The 20,339-nt window shown below is 43.1% G+C and overlaps 2 protein-coding genes and 1 long non-coding RNA gene across 3 annotated transcripts; 2 read left to right on the top strand and 1 right to left on the bottom strand.

The window, feature by feature from the left end:
* The first annotated feature begins 1,829 nt into the window (after nucleotides 1-1,829).
* Nucleotides 1,830-5,145, top strand: LOC120903903 (pro-resilin-like). Its single transcript, XM_040313571.1, has 3 exons — nucleotides 1,830-2,111; nucleotides 3,898-4,179; nucleotides 4,245-5,145. The coding sequence occupies exons 1-3, from the start codon at nucleotides 2,076-2,078 to the stop codon at nucleotides 4,878-4,880; spliced, it is 954 nt and encodes a 317-aa protein (XP_040169505.1). The 5' UTR covers nucleotides 1,830-2,075; the 3' UTR covers nucleotides 4,881-5,145.
* A 919-nt stretch (nucleotides 5,146-6,064) lies between these two features.
* LOC120902740 lies at nucleotides 6,065-7,668 on the top strand. Its single transcript, XR_005739470.1, has 3 exons — nucleotides 6,065-6,422; nucleotides 6,511-7,042; nucleotides 7,107-7,668. It is a non-coding gene; the product is annotated as an uncharacterized LOC120902740 (long non-coding RNA).
* Nucleotides 7,669-18,724: 11,056 nt separating this feature from the next.
* On the bottom strand, nucleotides 18,725-19,838 carry LOC120902776. Its single transcript, XM_040311776.1, has 2 exons — nucleotides 19,101-19,838; nucleotides 18,725-19,038 (listed from the first exon to the last, which is right to left on the bottom strand). The coding sequence occupies exons 1-2, from the start codon at nucleotides 19,402-19,404 to the stop codon at nucleotides 18,971-18,973; spliced, it is 372 nt and encodes a 123-aa protein (XP_040167710.1). The 5' UTR covers nucleotides 19,405-19,838; the 3' UTR covers nucleotides 18,725-18,970.
* Nucleotides 19,839-20,339: the final 501 nt, after the last annotated feature.

Here is a 20,339-nt window from a genome sequence, read left to right as displayed (position 1 = left end):
ACAAGTCATTGAAAACGATGGAAAAAAATCATGAATTGGGCTTCGAATTGCTTCCCCACCCACCGTATTCTCCAGAATTGGCCCCCAGCGACTTTTTCTTGTTCTCAGACCTCAAAAGGATGCTCGCAGGGAAAAAATTTGGCTGCAATGAAGAGGCGGTTGCCGAAACTGAGGCCTATTTTGAGGCAAAACCGAAGGAGTACTACCAAAATGGTATCAAAAAAATGGAAGGTCGTTATAATCGTTGTATCGCTCTTGAAGGGAACTATGTTGAATAATAAAAACGAATTTTGACAAAAAAAAATGTGTTTTTCTTTGTTAGACCGGGGACATATCAGCCAACCTGTTATGTATGTTCTAAATGTTTCGACAAATTAGTAAGAGAACCAGAGCAATACTAAAACAATGAAATTGTGGGTTTTATTAATGATTCTATGTTTTTATTATAGATTAATGATTCAGAATTTATTATAACCCGCTAGGAGTTTTAAAATTACGAAAAACTAATAATTATTCACTTTGAATGCTGCCGAAAATAGGTACACGGCGAATGTTGATTTTTGACAGATCATTGCTCTGGGTTCCTGCGAAAACTTAAAACAATAAAACTTTATCAGAACACTGAAATGCGTATGTCTCATAAAACGACATTTTTTGTTTCAAATATCACCTATTTCACTATAAATAATCCAATAACTTGAAAGGAAAATAATAATTTGTGAACCAATCGTAGCCGTACTTTATAGCCGTTAGGCAGTCTCATTTCTCCAATAACTACTTTGTTTGTAACTTGCACTAAAGTGACTGTAAAAATTGACGGCAAAATGACCAAAATGGACAATATAAAATTTATAATTTAAGTACTTTCCAACACCAATCTTAGGAAAGCGAGAGTATAAAACTGTTTTAAACATTTTTGTCTACCTATTGGCAATAATTAAAATATTTATCGACCCGTTTTCGCGTTGCCGAAATTAGGAGCACAGCCTGCCGAAAATAGGATCAAACTGCCGAAAATAGGAACAAAAATAATGTTTGCATTTTCACGAATATCTCTAAAAACTACATTTAAATCGACAAATAAAAAAAATAGCACAACATAATACGATAGTTTATCGTTCAAAATGACGTCACTTTCATGAAAAGTAATAAAAATTGTAAGTGTACGAGCAGTTTTAGTGAAACTATTTCACAAACCTGCCCATTACTGGTATATCTACCCTATAACACAATAAACGATTTAATTAATCCTTCGTTCAAGTTGCACGCATTCTGCTGCAACTTTAAATTGAATTTAATTTATTTATTATTAAATGGCATCTATTTTTTATTCAATGGGGAAATGAATATTGAATTGAACGCTATTGCGACATAATTATCGCTAGACGCCAAACCATCGTTACCATCAAAATCAATCACACCGCTTTAGAAGATACATCAATGCGTCTAAACGACCAATGATTGCTTGCAACTGTTGGCAACGTAGCGATAAACGTTCAAGAATCACGAAACAATCACTGCATCGATTCATCGTTGTGGTTTTCGCAATCATTACCGATGCTATTTTCAAAGGTACTTGTGCTTTCGATAGTGTGATATCGTTGGGTTGAAAAATGTTGTCATCCATTTGTCTCCATCACCAACACCAAACAGTTTAGACAGCTCTACTGTTCAATTCACATAGGAGTTGGGAAGTTAGCTAGAAAGGAACAGTAACACGTATCAATCGAACAAGACCAATTGTCAATCCTGGTCTGGTTCTGAGGTGAAAGGAATAATGAAATGCAAACCAAATCTTGGTATATATAGTTTAACGTTTGTTTTCACTTCATCAGTATTGAATTTTCTTCTCAGTGAATAAGAAGCTGGCGAGAGCAGCTGTAAAGTTCAAAGTATCCGCTATATAAATGTAAAAGATTTTTAATGTCTGTAATAACTGCAACATAAGTGTAAACGAATTGAAAATATTTGAGGAATTGTTGGAACAAAAAGTCTTATTGTAAATACAGATAAAAAAGTGTTAACATACTATTTACTAGGAGTAGCACTTTTTACTTACGCTTGAAATATAAGAAATGTTAAAATCTATAGAACGTGCGAGTGTGTTAAAGGTAAAAATAAATATATTATAGTATTGTTTTTACATTTCTGTTAGATAATGTTTATCTATATGTATGTATGTTTATGTATTTAAAAATTGTACGCCAATTCGGCCTAATAAAATTAACTTTTTTATGTTTTCAGAAGGATTTCAATAGTATTGATTTACATAGTATCGTCAAACCTTTTTTACAAGGGTACAGAACTACTTCTAAAGTGTATTAAAAAAATGGCTTAATCGGTTGGAGTTTATCCTTCAAACGTGGGCTTTGGCATAAATTATCCTGTAGTACGTGTAATAACGTATTTTATTGCAAGAATACGGTTTATGATTATTTTAAGTTTGTTTTATACTATGTTAAACAACTATGTTATGTTAACATTGTGTTGAACCTTCGTCAACATATTCTAATTGACAGATATAAAACAACGTCATCTGACAGATAAATTTTATTCAGAAAAGGTATTTTTGGCCAGGTGTGATAACCGCTTAACACCCGGCAGGTCTTCTCAAACTGTCCCCAAATTTACAAATCCGATCATTCTGATGATTCTGCCAAATTTTCAAGCGATAAAAATTCGTATCTGGGTCAAACAGAAAAGTTTCAAACAAAACCACTCGGTGTATAAAAACCATTTTTGCTGCATTACAAAAGGTTACCTGTATTATTCTGCACCGCAGCAGAAAACTGTTTACGCAAACAATGTTATTGTCTTTCTAGCCACCAAATTTAGTTCAATGATATCGTAAAACTATCAACATTTAAATCTTTAAAAAATATAATATATTTTGCATTGTACCCTACAATTCGCTAACTAAATTTGTTAATTAAAGCAACGCGTACAATGGTTATAAGAAAAACTACAGTAAACTGATATTTTGAAAAATAGTTCACTCATAAAAAATGTCTTGAGCTTGAACATCGTAGTCCAGTTTAAAGCACCATAATAGCTGCTCCTACTCCATTATCATAAATGATTTGAAGTTAACAGATCTCTTAAGTTAAATCAAGATGACAATTATATGTGGTAACAAGATTGACGAGCCGGTCTCGTAGTACAGTCGTCAACTCGTACGACTTAACAACATGCCCGTCATGGGTTCAATCCCCAAATAGACCGCGCCTCCATACGTAGGACTGACTATCCTGCTATGGGGGTGAATCAATTAGTCACTGAAAGCCAAGCCCACAAGTGGGTACAGGCAGGCCTTGACCGACATCGGTTATTGAGCCAAAGAAAAAAAAAAGACAAGATTGGCAGTATTTTTTTTCAGAAAGAACGGCTTCGGCCGTATTGCTGAATTTGATAGTTATATTATCATGGGAACTTACCTCATACTGTTAACTTTGATCTAGCTTTAGATGAATACATAACCGCCAGGCTACATGAGGTGAAATATACATCGAAATGAACTATTTGACAGGTGAAATATCTGCCAGGTAAAGCTAATAGGTTGGGGGAGACACAACATCGGCTTTCGAAATTCACTTAAAAATAATATCTTCTTAATCAGAACATTCACTAATTGGAAGAAATTATGAACTGTTGACTAAAAATTGACGAAGTACTGGATATTGAAGTTATTCAATGGATTTAGTTACGATTTTGTCATTGACATTGCACATCAGCTGGTTGCTGTGATGCTTTATTTGTCAGATATTTTGCCTGTGAAATAGCTCATTTCGTTGTATATTTCACCTCATGTGGCCTCGCGGTAAGAGTAACTATTCCATAAAATGACATAACTGTTCCATATTTAAAACTGATAACACATTAATGAAACACTTTGTGTAGTTTTTCTTCTATTTTCTTCTTATATCTGAAATAATAAGTGTTAACTCCGAGACACCAATCAACTCATATTTACCACCCGCTCATGGCCATGGTCACGGAGGAGATGGTGGACATCACGAAGATCATCATACGGACCTAGTGCCACCATCTAGTAGTTATGGAACTCCTGATTCGAGTTATGGCCCACCTCACCATCAGTCTGGTTTTCATCCTGACCATGACGAACATGAGGACCATCACGATCATCATGACAACCACGATGAAAGTGGATCTTTTGAAGATGTAACACTTTTTCCTGTTTGTCATTAGCTTTTACTATAGCATTCATTTTTTGTTACTAATTATAGGATCCAGCAAAATATGAATTTAGCTACGAAGTGGATGAGGAACATACAGATCTGTCGTTTGGTCATGAAGAAATGCGAGATGGAGACTATACCACCGGGAAATATAACGTATTGCTTCCAGATGGTCGTCGTCAGATTGTAGAGTATGAAGCAGATCATAAGGGATACAGACCTAAAATTACTTACGAAGGAGGAGACGAGCATCCCCACCACCATGAACATCCCCATGAACATGTGCAGGAACATGGACATGGTGGGTACTCAAAGGAAGCTCCTCACAATCAGCTCGGTTATCCTAGGGAATCACATCACGATTTTGAGCATAATGGTATTACGCATGGATCCAATGAGTATGATTCGCATGGACATGATAATGGACATAGTAGAGCAGATCATGGAATTCACGACAGCCACCGAGGATATGACAGCAATGCACATGAGTATCATGGAAACAAGCATGGTAATGGGCACAGCAATAGCGGACACAATAAAAATTCAGCACAAAATGGTCATAACGATCATCACCATAACGGGCATAATGGTCATCATCGTCGAAGGAGCAATAACAATGATAGCCATCATCGCCTATTAAATTATCAAAGCATTGACAACCATCATCACAATGGCTACCATTAGTTAATATTGTAATGAAAAAGGAATCAAGCCACCTCGTTTGAAAATGATTCACAAACGCTGCGTTTAACAGAATGTTTAGAATGTATTGTGAGTTAGAATGTTTCATTTCTTTCTGAGCGTTTTATGTGCAACAACGAAAACTTAATTAACAAATGAACATTTGTGTAGCAAATAATTAACTCTTATTTTAAAATGAATAAAAGCTCATTTATAAGCTTGTAAACATTCAATGCCCTAGCATTGGGATTTAAAAATGCAACTTGAATGACTTGCGTTACTGCTAATTGTTCTCTAAAGTTGTTCGTCTGAGTTCAACTTAGGTACTGTAGGTAAACAACATGCGAAATCTGAAGCACTGCAACGGAAACGAAACGACCAAAAAAATGTCCCATAGCAGTATCGAGAGGAGCGCGTAAGGCATCAGCGCACTTTTTCGCTACGATCCCATCGGGCCCCGGATTATATGAAGTTTTGAGTCGATTGATGGCATTACAGATGGTATCACCATTAATCGCGAAATCATTTAGCGAAACACAGAAAGCGTCAGAATCGGTATTTATTAGCCAATCTTGTGTAGATTGGATCTGCATCCCTTCCTTCACAATATTGTCGTCAGCAAAAATGAGGTCTAGTACATTATGTTTGATATTTTTTATAAAATTAACTTGTGTCATGCCTGCATAGTTCATTTCATCCAGAAGATTCCCGCATCCGGCGGAAATTTGAGATCGAGAAAAACCGAGCATTGGGGCCCTTCACGATTCTAGTCTGTTTTTGTATGGAGTTTGACAGTTGGAGGCTGAAATCAGTTAAACATTTCAAACAAAACCACACAAAAAACTAGCCTGCAATTTTCAGTCTAGATTATTCTAGCCTCAAAGCTGGAATTAGATTCGAGTAACTGCTCGAAAACACGGTGTTGTTAACATTTACCCCAAGGTGCATTAAAAAGATCACGTGGTGGAATCTAGAATCAAAGTGTATGTAGTCCAGGTGGTCTCATATGTTTTTTTTAAACCAAATTTGAGTATCACTTTTTGACAGGATGTGTGAAAACTTTGGTTCAAACAAGCTTTCTTGAGGCTTGACGAATACTCAAAACACTCTTAAAATCTTCATTCAGAAGCAGAAGCGATAAAAATCAGCCTTATAAATTCATACACCTTGGGATAAGCCCACCTGTATATTATACCAACTTAGATAGCTGCTCAAATACTGCTATCCCAAGTAGAAATTGTCAGGGGGCAATGTGGGCAAAACCGGAGGAGAAGGATAAAAATCTGCTCGATCCGTGTGGAAGAGCATCAAATGTATAGAAGTGTGTGTAAACGTCAAGAGCTGCGAATGCATTTTCAAATCAAAACAAACTGGTGTTGGTAAAATCAAGTGAAAATGGTCAAAATCCGTCAAACGTTTGATAGTTTGATAGTTTGATAGAAAGTGGAGTGGCGAGCAAGCGTGTCAAAGCAATTTGGGAGCGCTTTGAAAAGGAATGGGAAGAGGAAAATCTTCCAGGAACAAGCAGCGGTGTCGATCAACAAGGTAAGTTATCTTTGTGTTGAAATTGTGTGTAATATGGAAAATGCAAGCAGAGCAATAATTTGTTATTTAATATTATTACACATTACAGCTTCATCATACGGGAATGTGCAGCCGGATGCCGTGGAAGTGGCCGATATACCCATGGAATCAGAAGCAGCGGATTACAGGGTTTACCAAGTCACTTTGCGATATGAACTGTACAATTCATCTCACTTGAGACGTATTTCTATTCTGACGTGCTACTTCATTTGGCCCGAAATAATTTTCTATTCCGCCGCATTCATTTCCATACATTACATGAAGTCTTTTCACTGGGGTTGTTAGCTGGAGCCATCCGCGATGCTTACATTTTTTTTTAATTAAATTTTTGAGCTTTTAGTGCTGATTTGTGATACAAGGCGAATTGGAGGACGAAGTCAATGAGGATGAGTATTTTGATGCTGATGAAGCCCCGAAAGTAGTGATTTGCTGGTATTGACTCGTGAAACTACAAATATTTCTCTTCCTAGGTGTGCAAAGACGCTACTGAAGACTCCGAAACAGGTGGAGAGACATTTTACGGCCGTTGGAGAAGGGCAGCTTTGGTACCAAGGAATAAGCACTCTCCAACAATATTATCGGTAAGAATAATATAACTGTTTGGAATGAACATGTGATATTTTTTGGTTTACTTTTTCGTTCTAGATCTGTACCACCAGTCATCAGATTGATAGAAGCAAATATTGCGGTAGATGGACTTCCGATGCATAATAGTGGACCAACGCAGCTATGGCCTATACAGGGTTTACCAAGTCACTTTGCGATGTGAGCTGCACATTTCATCTCACTTGAGACGTATTTCTATTCTGACGTGCTACTTCATTTGGCCCGAAATAATTTTCTATTCCGCCGCATTCATTTTCATCCATTATATGAAGTCTTTTCACAGAGGATGTTAGCTGGAGCCGTCCGCGATGTTTACATTTTTTTCAAAAATAAATTTTTGGGCTTTTAGTGCTGATTTGTTAAAGCCGGTTTCGTAGTACAGTCGTCAACTCGTACGATTTAACAAAATGCCCGTCATGGGTTCAATCCCACATAGTTAATCTACCAGCACTGCCAATCATGGTGTTGGTGTATTTTGTGGTGCGACGAAACCGAGCTGTTTGGAAGGGTTTCTCCGGCCTTTAGTGGATGATACAGTATCGGACAGAATGATAGGACCCTAGTGTTTTCAACGCAGCATGCACCCGTTGGGACAGGTTTATGTGTGGTTTGTGTGTTTGTGTTTGTGTGTGTGTGTGCATGTGTGTGTATGTGTTTGTGTGTTCATGTGTGTGTGTGCATGTGTGTGTGTGTATGTATGTGTGAATGTGTATTGGTGTGTGTGTTTGTTTCACTAGTAGGTCGTTTCGGATAGTTTTGTTAGTAGTTTTTTGTGTTTTGGGTTATGTTTTTGATGTGATAAGCAGGACCACTGCCCTCGCGATCAGTGTTTTTTTCGATATAATAACAATTTTACGGTCTTCTTTCGCCGTGGTCTTCTGAAGACGTCCGGTTGACTTGCGCGTTTCGGTTGTCTAAGCACGTTTCGGTTGTCCGAAGCGCGTTTGCCACAAAAGTGCGCGATCGTTCCATTTCGAACTCGATCGTTTTGCGCTTAATGTCAGCAGCCGCCATTCGCTTTATCATATGGCGCTGATAATCGGTACAATGTTTACCTCGACCCATTGTTACTAACATTGCTTGCTTGGACCGTCAAGAACGGGCTGGTTAAAAACTTGGACACGGCTGATCCCGTGCTCTGCCTGCGTTCTACTTCTATACGCGATGAATTACATCGTTGTCGAGCAGCGAAAACATCGCATGGATAAAAACTATCAACGAGTACGCGAGTAAGCGTCTTCCCTTCAAAATCGAGAACAGAATACTGCCTCGCTCATGAAACAAAACGCCCATTGAAAAGAACAACTGCGCACCAGATCAATGCACGCACCAAGTTTTTCATGCGCACACAACGTTCAACGCAGAGATGCACGAAGGCCTTTCAATGGCGTGCACCTGTCCGAGTTCATTGCTATTGAGCGCGTGTCCATTTTGCATCGCTGCGCTTGCACATTCATCAATCAGCACACCTGCGTTGTCGTCCGAGAAACAAGCGCTGCTGTCGATGCAAACTTTAGTTTTTATCCAAGTGTAAACGCACGATGTTTCACATGATAACACACATTATCAGAATACTTTCAACGCAATGTGACATCATGGCAAGCTACGTTTTTCAGACACAAACCCGCGCACTTGCAAATACACATTAAAAAGAACACTCTCTTTCTACTACCACACACACACACACACACACACACACACACACACACACACACACACACACACACACACACACACACACACACACACACACACACACACACACACACATGTAGCATATCTACTATACAAAACTTATTATAATACACACTATCAGCTATAGACACATTGTAACACACTTTGGAAAGCCAAACCACACCATTGTAACACATTCATTATAACACATTCAGTAAATCAGATCATACCATAGCACCGCAACCAGAAGAGTTCAGGCCGTCCATTCAAACAAATAACAGATGTGACACACTTATCAAAAACAACCGAAACGCACAACATAAGCAGGAACAGTATGTAACCCAAAGCAGGAACAGTATATGCATTAAACCCAAAACAGGAACTTAGTGACAAGAACCATCGTTCTTGTCAACAAAAGACAAACGTAACTAGCTGAGTGAAAACAATAACTTTCCAACATACAACCCGGAACCAAATGTGCGAAACCCTTAACTTCATTTGAGTATAAATAAAACCAATTCCAACCGTGGCAAGTCAGATTCGTTCGGACTGTCAAGATAGGACATTACGCTGCCCAAAATTCTTCGCCTTCCAACTTATTTCAAGAGTTTAGTTATGTCCCCCTTCCCAAGGTAAGGCTTCTAAACTCCAACGTTTCCAGTAAGGGAAACCTCCTAAAGGTTTCTATGATCGCCTGGACGATCAAGTGTCGAAAAGTCCGCTCGAACGAGGTTTTATTCCACCTCGGCTCATGTCAGCGAAACACTGACCTACCGCGACGGTACTCGAAGTACAGTTGTACGATCATCGCATTACATGACCGTAACATAATCCAAACCCATTACATGGCGACCGTATCTATCGTCCGAACACATTACATGGCGACCGTAACAGTCATCGAACTTATTACACACACACACACACACACACACACACACACACACACACACACACACACACACACACACACACACACACACACACACACACACACACACACACACACACACACACACACACACACACACACACACACACACACACACACACACACACACACACACACACACACACACACACACACACACACACACACACACACACACACACACACACACACACACACACACACACACACACACACACACACACACACACACACACACACACACACACACACGCACACACACACATACACACACACACACACACACACACACACACACACACATACACACACATACACACACACATACACACACACACACACACACACACACACACACACACACACACACACACAAGTAACGTGGCAAAACAAGTGCACGGTGCGTTGAAAACACCAGGGTTCTATCTTAATGTCCGATACTGTATCAACCGTGTACTGGTGCAAGGCATTGATATAAACGGAATTATCATCGACTTTCGCCTGAAAGCTATTGTAGCAGACACATCAGCTCGTGCGTTCATCAAAGGTAAGTGTTACGTCAAGTAACCGTCGATTCTACCGAAAGGATTCGCACAAAACTCGCGTTCACTAGTTTTCTTAAACACCGTTTATTTCGCAATTTACAAGTGTTAAAAAATTCACTGGTCTCTTAGCGGCTTTAGCGTACGAATGGGGTCAACGGCTTTCGGACGACGGCACCACGATCACCACGGATTATCCAGCTTCACGGATGCTAAATCGCCACGATCCTTCCGAGAACTGTATACGTCGTACTGTTAGCGCCACCTGTCGTAGTCTAGCCGTTCTAGTTACGGTGACCCAGCTAGCCACCGATGCGTTTGTCGCAACACTCCCCCTCGGTGTGTCCACTACGTTGGATACACTCTTTGTTGGTGGGTAGCTGGTCCACTAACCTTTCATCTTCTGGTGAAGCTATAACTACTAGCTTGACGGTCGGTCGTTCCAAAATTTTTCCAGACGTGGTTTTTATCCTAGCTCGTCTAATATCGCCATTTCTTGAGGGTATTGTCTCCACCACTCGGCCCATCGGCCAGCAACCACGAGGAACTAGCTCATCGCTTATCAATACAACATCACTGTTTACGTTTTTTGTTATTGTTGCGTTTTGACAGCTAGGGCTACGTTCATCCGGCATATTGTGTGCGTATTTTCACTGGGTGAAGCGTTAGCGTTCGTTTGAATTGTCGATGTATTAGTGTTAGGTCCGTTAGGCTAAGAACAAAATTGTCAACCATTGTCTAAAAAGGATTCGGAATATACTGACGCGTACGCCAAACGGTCACCTTTAAACCCTAAGCATTTTTCACTGCACTTTAACATAAAATATCACAACGTAGGGCCGATCACGAACATTTGGTGCCGTGACCAGGATTGGTGTATTGTGAAGTGAAATTGTTGCTCGTTTTTTGTGATTTTGCTGCGTGTAGAAATCTGTTGACTTTACGTTTTTTCGTCACCGACCATAGACAACGAACAGTTTCTTTCGAAATTCGTTGTCCAGTGCTTGTTGCGTGTTGTGACTTGATTGTTAAACATTGTGTAATTGTTTGATTGGTGTGATAATTGATCATACGCACGGACAGAACATTTGTGAATTTGTGTTTCGTGTTCAGTGTCCTGTGTTTTTAGCGCCATCGTTCCATCTGCCATTACGAGACTGATATGGCTAACGCTGTAAATTTGCTGTCCAGACGGCGAACCCTGGAAGAAAAAATTCAGCGAGTTATAGCATTTGCTGATAATTTTGTGCCTGAGCGGGATGAATTTAGGCTTGGCTTGTTCATCTCCGACACCGAACGTGTTGCAGCAGAGTTCGATACAGTGCAGCAGTTGATCGAGGATGGAGCAGCACCCGAAGCGCGCGAAATGAAGAGCCATTTTCGCGCTACGACTGAGGACGCCTTAATGGCCGCGAGGGCCAGCCTACAAGCGTTGTCGCGGCCATCGCATAATGCTATTCCCGCCTCATCGACCATTGCTACATCTGGAGTGAGGCTGCCAACCATTTCTCTTCCAGAATTTGACGGCAATGAGATGCAATGGGCGACATTTCGGGACACTTTTGAAGCACTAATCCACTGCAACGAAGAGGTGCTAACTATCCAAAAGCTCCATTATCTTCGAGCTGCGCTCAAAGGTGAAGCTGCAAAGTTGCTGGAATCGATTCCGTTGTGTGCATCTAACTACAACATTGCCTGGAAATCGTTGGTGGACAGATACGCCAACGAGTATCTACAAAAGAAGCGTCATCTACAGGCAATGTTCAACATCGGCAAGGTGACCAAGGAATCGAACGCATCGTTGCACAGGCTGGTTGACGATTTTGATCGTCACGTTAAGATGCTGCATCAGCTTGGCGAACCAACAGCGCAATGGAGCACCGTGCTAGAATATGTGTTGTGCACCAAGCTTCCCGATGAGACGCTACGGACGTGGGAAGATTATGCTTCCACCCTCAGCAGCCCGAACTACAGCATGCTAATTGAGTTCCTGCAAAGAAAAATGAGAACATTAGAATCGATTTCTATGAACCATCCGGCAACGAGAGAAGCTACTCATCCTAGTTTTGTACGGCGAGCCCCACAGCACCTTTCTTCCTGCTCAACCATGGCGAGCAGTTCAAAAGGGTGCCCGCATTGCCAGCATGATCATGCCTTAAGCAGTTGCTATAAGTTTTGCCGTCTTCCTCTGTCTGAGCGTTTTCAGATAGCTATTGAGAAGAAAGTTTGCCATAATTGCTTAAGAAAAGGTCATTTGGCAAGGAACTGCGCTTCATCGTCCCGGTGCAAACACTGTGGTGAGAGACATCACTCTCTTTTGCATCGTTCGTCTGCAGTCGGTACGGAACCGAAACTCGTGTATGCGGAAGGACAAGAATCTACAGGAAGGAATGATCGTTACCAAGCACAGTCGCTCAACGTTACTAAGCATCCTATTCGATCGGAGGAAGTGTTTTTGCTCACTGTTCGTTTGAGCATAGTTGATGCTGATGGTAAAGAGCATTCGGTACGCGCTTTGCTAGACTGTGCTTCTCAACACAACCTCATGACAGAGAAACTTGTCAAATTGCTGCAGCTACAACGGTGTCCTTCTAACGTTAAAATATCGGGAGCTGGAAAGATATCTCGTGACGTTCGGGGATCAGTGTTTGCTGAGATACGCTCCAAGAGGCAACCATTCAGCTGTGGTGTTCAGTTCCTGGTAATGGACAAGCTGACATCCAATTTGCCTTCTGAGACTGTAAGTGTCGGTCACTGGTGTATCCCAAAAGGCCTCGAGCTAGCTGATCCCGAATTCAACACATCGCAGCCGGTTGATTTGGTGATAGGTGTCAAGCACTACTATTCATTCTTCCCCAGTGCAGCCAGAGTTCATTTGGGTGATGAGTTGCCGCTATTGATTGATAGTGTGTTTGGTTGGATTGTTGCTGGTTCGGCTACGTTACAATGCCCGGAACCACAGGTAACAAGTTCAAACGCTATCTGTATGATGTCGCTGGAAGAGAGCATCGAACGATTCTGGAAGACAGATTCATTAGTGATGAAGGATGGCTACTCGCCTGAGGAACGAAGATGCGAGCAGATATTCCGTGATACAACGGCGAGAAATGAGACTGGGCGTTATATCGTACGCTTACCCCGTCATCCCGATTTCGGCATCAGACTGGGTGCTTCCAAGGTAAGCGCAGTACGAAGATATGATCTGTTGGAGAGGAGATTCACTAAAAATGCAAAGTTGAAGGAAGAGTACCATGCGTTTATGAAGGAGTATCTTGAACTCGGGCACATGAGTTTAGTTCGGGATGGAGATGCAGTACCTGCTGAGTCGTATTATTTGCCACATCATCCTGTGTTCAAGGAGTCTAGCACCACAACGAAAATCAGGGTCGTGTTCGACGGTTCTTCTAAAACCACCAGCGGGTACTCGTTGAATGATGCTTTGTGCGTGGGACCAGTGGTGCAGGACGACTTGCTAGATCAGCTTTTGCGGTTCCGCACGTATAAGGTGGCATTAGTTGGCGATATAGCAAAAATGTACCGCCAAATACTTCTTCATCCTGACGATCGACCGTTGGTGCGAATCTTGTTTCGCTTCGAGCCGCAGCAGCCGGTGCAGACCTACCAGCTGAATACTGTAACGTATGGTCTCGCACCTTCATCCTTTCTCGCTACGCGCGCTCTTATTCAGCTGGCTGATGATGAGGGTAATGCATACCCACGAGCGGGCCCCGCTCTACGAAAGAATTTTTACGTCGACGACTTCATCGGTGGAGCCCAATCAGTTGAGGAAGCCACCTGCCTACGAACTGAATTGGCTGAGCTACTACAAAAGGGCGGATTTGAGCTGCGGAAATGGACGTCGAACTGTGTTGATGTGCTGCATGGGCTGGATGAGGCACAGGTTGGAACCACAACCAAAATGAGCTTCGATTCTCACGAAGCCGTGAAGACACTTGGCATCAGTTGGGTTCCACAAGGTGATTGCCTGGTGTTTGAAGGTGTGTGCCAGCTAGACGACGATGTGATCACCAAGCGATCTGTGTTATCTGCCATCGCAAAAATGTACGATCCTTTGGGGATGATAGCGCCGATAATCATCCGTGCTAAGATGATTATGCAGGAGATATGGGTGTCGTCACGTGATTGGGATGAATCGTTGCCAGAAGACATCGTATGCAAGTGGAAGCAATTTCAGAAGGAGATACGATCTCTATCACAATATCGAATGGACAGATTCGTACTGCTTCCTGAGGCGCGAAACATCGAGCTGCACACTTTTGCTGATGCATCTTCTGCAGCCTATGGTGCTTGCACATATGTGCGGTGTGAAGACGCTGGGCGAGTTCGAGTCATGCTTTTAGCGTCGAAGAGTAAAGTTGCTCCGTTGAAAAATCTGACTATTGCTCGGTTGGAGCTGTGCGCCTGCGTTCTAGCCGCGCACTTGCATCACCGCATAAAAGGTGCCATTGATGTGGCCGTAAATGCATCATATTTTTGGACCGACTCAGCTATCTGCATGCATTGGATCAAGGCGCCACCGAGCACATGGAAAACGTTTGTGGCAAACCGTGTAGCGGAAATCCAGCATTTCACTAGTGGTGCCAAGTGGAGGCACGTAGCTGGAGTCGAAAACCCTGCTGATTTGGTATCGCGTGGGATGGAGGTGTCCGAGTTCAACAACAGTCGAGCGTGGAAGCATGGACCAGCTTGGCTTGAGCATTCGCAGGATGCTTGGCCCATGCCCAATCCACAAAGCATTCCTGAAGTGGCAGAGCAAGAGAGGAAGGAGTTAATTTCGGCAGTTACCGTATGCCACAACGAATTGTTTCTGTATTGGTCATCTTATACTCGCCTGGTGAACGTTGTCAGCTATTGCATGCGATTCATTGCCATGCTCCCTCATCTAAGGCAATTAAGAGGAAGAAGAGTTTTACGATCCTCCGAGGGGAATGCGCAACTGAAGGACGTTTCATCTCGTAAAGTTCTCAGCGCTCGGGAGCGAGCAGCAGCAGTTAATGCCTTAACACGCCTTGCCCAACGTGAGTCTTTTACTGAGGAGCTACGCGATCTGCAAGGAGGAAAGAGGGTCAAAAAACAATCAGAGCTGAAAAGACTCACCCCGTTTGTGGACGAAAAGGGTATCATCCGAGTTGGTGGACGACTGAATTTGTCACAGCTGCCGTATCAGTCGAAACATCCCGCACTGCTGCCGAAGGGTCATCCATTGACTCGATTGATTGCTGAGCATGATCACAAGATGCTTCTTCACGGAGGAGGACGGTTGCTGCTGTCAGTCATACGAGAGAAGTTTTGGCCTTTGAACGGAAGAATGTTGGTCAAAAGCGTAGTTCGGAGCTGCATAAAATGTATTCGGTACCAGCCTACTCTTGCAGAGCAGCATACTGGCCAGCTGCCCGCTGCCCGAATTATACCAAGCCGGCCCTTTGCTGTTACCGGGGTCGATTATGCAGGTCCCCTGTACCTAAAACCTGCGCATAGGCGCGCAGCATCGTTGAAAGCGTACCTGTGTGTCTTCGTGTGCTTTGCAACAAAGGCGGTGCATTTGGAGCTAGTGGGAGACCTGTCAACTGACGGTTTTCTCGCGGCTCTACGGAGGTTTACGGCGAGGAGAGGTGTTCCGGATCATCTCCATTCGGACAATGGGAAAAACTTCGAGGGAGCGAGGAATGAGCTACGAGAGCTTTTTGCGACTTTGACGAGTGAAGCTGCGCAGAGTACCATCGCTTCATCGTGCGCGGACCAGGGAATCTCTTGGCACATGATTCCACCGAAAGCTCTCACTTTGGCGGCCTTTGGGAAGCCGCGGTGAAAACGGCCAAACGTCATCTGTTCCGTCACCTCGGAAGTACTCGGCTCTCCTTCGAGGGTTACTACACCGTACTGCACCAGATCGAGGCAGCTATGAACTCTCGTCCTCTCTTACCGCTTACGGATGATCCCAATGATTTAGCCGCACTAACACCTTCTCATTTTTTGATAGGCTCCTCATTAACGGCACTTCCGGACCCTGATATGACGATGGCACACACTAATGCACATGAGCACTTGGCGAAGCTGCAGCTATTGGTGCAGAAGTTTTGGAAACACTGGCAAAAGGAGTACTTGCAGGAGTTGCAAAAGGACCCGCGCGTTGCCAGGCAGGCAGATCAAATCCAACCCGGTCGAATGGTTATCCTGATGGACGAGTTGCTGCCTAGTACCCGTTGGCCGTTAGCGCGTGTGATAGAGGTGCACCCCGGTCCGGACGGGCTGGTGCGAGTAGTTACCTTGCGTACGATAAAAGGTTTAATTAAGCGTCCGATAGCCAAAATATGTCCTTTGCCAGTAGAAGAGAGAGGAAATAACACTTTGCCAGCAGCTTCGTAACCGAAATGTCCGTATTTGTCGATTTAATGTTTGTGCACCGCGCTTCGTCGTTGTATAAAGAAAACCACGCGGTTTATGTCAGGTCTGAGTTAGTATTAGTGTTAGTGTTGATGGTACATCAAGGCGAGGAGTATGTTTACGTTTTTTGTTATTGTTGCGTTTTGACAGCTAGGGCTACGTTCATCCAGCATATTGTGTGCGTATTTTCACTGGGTGAAGCGTTAGCGTTCGTTTGAATTGTCGATGTATTAGTGTTAGGTCCGTTAGGCTAAGAACAAAATTGTCAACCATTGTCTAAAAAGGATTCGGAATATACTGACGCGTACGCCAAACGGTCACCTTTAAACCCTAAGCATTTTTCACTGCACTTTAACATAAAATATCACAACGTAGGGCCGATCACGAACAATCACCGTATTGTAGTGGTTTGCTTGGATTAAACCATTTGACTCGCTTTACAAGTAATGGTAAATAGCTCGCTACCCATCGTTTCCAAAATTCATTCGTATAGTGTTGACAAGCTTGCCACGTATTCCTTAACGCTGCCGGACCGTCGTCAAACGTTGAAAGTGGTTTTGCTCCCCCCGATGAACCTAGTAAAAAATGGTTGGGTATCAGTGGGCTGTCTTCGTCTAGTCTAACCGGAACCTCGATAAGCGGTCTAGAGTTTATTATGCCTTCGACTTCAATGAGCCAGCCGTTCAGTATCTCATCTGTCGGGTGTTTCCTTATTTGAATATTCTGAAGCGTTTTTTATGGAGCGTATGAGCCGTTCCCATGTGCCTCCGAAGTGAGGAGCTGCTGGTGGATTAAACTTCCACTGAGTGTGCGGAACGTCTAGTTCTTCTATCAGCTGTTGCATGTTTACTCCTTTCAAGGCTTCTGATAATTCTCGATTTGCACCTATGAAATTGGTTCCTTGATCGCAATACATTTCTCTTGGCGTTCCACGGCGAGAGATGAAGTTTCTTATGGCGATTATACACGAGCTTGTTGACAAGGAAAATGCTACTTCAAGGTGTATCGCTCTAACGGTCATGCAGGTAAATAGCACGCCCCAATGCTTTTCGGTCCGCCGTCCGTTCGTTACGATGAATGGTCCGAAGTAGTCAATGCCCGTGAATGTGAATGGACTGATAAAGGGAGATAATCTGGCTGCAGGTAAGTTCCCCATAGGTGGCACTGATGGCATAGACTCTCTGACTTTGCAAAAACAGCAGTTCTGTCTCACTCTATGACATACGGAGCGTAGAAAAGGAATATTAAAACGTTGTCGCACTTCGTTCATGACGGTTTGGTGATTGGCGTGTCTATACTTTCGATGGTAATAATCAACAATCAACTCGGTTACATGTCCGGACTTCGGGAGTATTATCGGTTGCTTGGTTTCGTATCCGACATATTCGCAAGCATCTATTCTTCCTTTAACTCGTAAGATGCCGTGCGTATCGAGTTGAGGGCTTAGCTTATACAGTTGGCTGCTTTTAGGAAGGTATTTAACAGTATTGGACTCGCATTCAATCTTCTTTAGAAGGCGTTGTTCTTCTGGAAATACGGACTGCTGTGTCTGCAAGATTATAGTTCATTCAGCAAGTTCCAATTCTGCCGTCGTGAGGGTTCCCATCTGTTTATCAGTCGGTGATCGAGCGTTCCTGATGAATCGCCAAACGTATGCTATCGCCCGTAGCAGTCGCCTCCAGCGACTGAAACGACTGAATTCGATGAGGGGTTCTACCTGAGCGTGACTACAAACGTTGTAGCGTATTTCTTCAGTTGTTGTCATTTCTTTTGGGTCTTCAAAGTGCCAGTTTTCTTTTTTGTTTTGCAGGAATAACGGTCCTGTAAACCATGCGCTGGTTGTGAGATGTTTGTCCATCTTTTACCACTTCGTGCCTTCGTCGGCAACATTTGTTTTGGTTGGTATCCAGTTCCAGTCTTCGGCTGAACTATGCTCGAGGATTTCACCAACTCTGTGTGCTACAAAGGTACTATAACGCCTGTGATCAGCATTAAGCCAGCATACAACGTCCCTCGAATCTGTCCAGAAGAATTGTTGTTGAACCTTTTCTCGATGCGATTCGCAAATCGATTTCGCTAATCGAAGCCCAAGAACAGCTGCTTGAAGCTCTAACCAAGGTACTGAAATATACTTCAATGGAGCGACGCGTGTCTTTCCCCCTATTAGTGCGACCTCAACGTGGTCGTTGGTCTCAAACCGGAAGTATGCGACAGCAGTATAGCCGTCCTTACCAGCGTCGACGAATACGTGCAGTTGTATTTTGCATTCAGTTATTGTCACAGATTTGCGATAGCAGCGTGGTATCGAAATGCTTTGGAGGGTTGGAATATGTGCAAGCCATTGACTCCACATCTCATAGATGGATTGGGGAACCTCGTCGTCCCATCCAACATTCATCCTCCAGGTCTCTTGCAATGTTACCTTTAAGAAAAAGAGGTGGCCAGCAATTAGTCCTAAAGGATCGTATATAGACATTAGCATACTTAGGATCTGACGCTTGGTTGGAATAGTGGTTCCCAGCAATAAGTCTTCATTACGCGGAGGGATTTTGAAGCGAAAGACATCTAGTTCTGCATCCCACCACATACCGAGGACCTTCTGAGTGGTCACAGTCGGTTCAAGGTTGAGATTTTTCTGTTGTTCGCTAGACGTAGTACCAATTGCTCGACGTAATTCTTCACAGTTTGATATCCAGTTGTGCAGCGGGAAACCTCCTTGTTCGTGGACGTATAAGACGTCTTTGGCAAGCTTAATCGCATCACATATCTCCTCTTGGCTCGTCAGCATGTCGTCTACGTAGTGGTCTTCCTTGATACAACGTGCTGCAATCGGAAGCCTTTCTTGAAACCGTTCAGCGTTCAAGTTTTTTTACAAATTGAGCACAGCTAGGTGAGCAAGCGGCGCCGAATGTCATTCGTTTCATTACGTATTCCTTCGGATCGGTTTCATCCTTGTTCCACCTCCATAAAAATCTCTGACTATCATGATCGTTGGGACTGACGCGTACTTGATGATACATCTCGGAAATGTCGGCAGCGACAGCTATCTTGTACTCTCGAAATCTGCGTAGTACGACGATGAGTGGTGTCAGGAGGTCAGGACCGGTAAGAAGCATAGAGTTTAGAGATGCTCCACGGAATTCTGCTGCAGCATCCCACACTACTCTGATTTTATCGGGCTTGTTGGCTCTGGAGACAGGAAATACTGGCAGGTACCAAGTTCTTGCCGACATCATAATTTTCTCGGTTTTAGGAAGTTCTTGTACGTAGCCTTTCTTGATGTGTTCGTTGATCACTGCATTCATGGCTACTCTTAGCTCTGGTTCTCGAATCAGGCGTTTCTCAAGGCAACCGAGGCGGCGTAGGGCCATTGAGCGATTATTTGGCAAGGACATATTTTCTCGTTTCCATAAGAGCCCTACTTCGAATCTTCCTTCTACAAACTTGGTTTGTTCTCTCAGCAAGTCTAGCGCTCTTTTCGTTGCCTTTGGTAGTGGTGGTGTACCGTTAGATTTGTCCAAGTCGAAGCTTCCTTTAAGAACGGTATCTAATCTTGCTTCTAGGTTAGAACAAACGCAAAGTCTCGCGTTATGCGTCGCTAATGTTACTTTCCATCCATCGCCCTGAAATTGAGCGCAGTGTCCAGACACAACCCATCCTAAACGTGTTTTGGTGGCGACTGGTTCAAAGGGTTCTCTTTCTATGGCCTTCAAAGGTCGTGTC

The sequence above is a fragment of the Anopheles arabiensis genome, chromosome 3 (genome assembly GCF_016920715.1).
Source record: "Anopheles arabiensis isolate DONGOLA chromosome 3, AaraD3, whole genome shotgun sequence".
Taxonomy (NCBI): domain Eukaryota; kingdom Metazoa; phylum Arthropoda; class Insecta; order Diptera; family Culicidae; genus Anopheles; species Anopheles arabiensis.
The sequence above is the reverse complement of the archived record's forward strand: the minus strand, read 5'-3'. Positions and strand labels throughout refer to the sequence as shown.

Bases quoted from the DNA above. Each gene is read 5' to 3' on its own strand.
- LOC120903903 (XM_040313571.1), top strand. From the start codon at position 2,076: ATGTTAAAATCTATAGAACGTGCGAGTGTGTTAAAG. The intron at 2,112-3,897 runs GTAAAAATAAAT...CACTTTGTGTAG, and splicing joins AACGTGCGAGTGTGTTAAAG to TTTTTCTTCTATTTTCTTCT. The intron at 4,180-4,244 runs GTAACACTTTTT...TACTAATTATAG, and splicing joins AAAGTGGATCTTTTGAAGAT to GATCCAGCAAAATATGAATT.
- LOC120902776 (XM_040311776.1), bottom strand. From the start codon at position 19,404: ATGCTGACGAGCCAAGAGGAGATATGTGATGCGATTAAGCTTGCCAAA. The intron at 19,039-19,100 runs GTATGCTAATGT...TTTTTCTTAAAG, and splicing joins AACCAAGCGTCAGATCCTAA to GTAACATTGCAAGAGACCTG.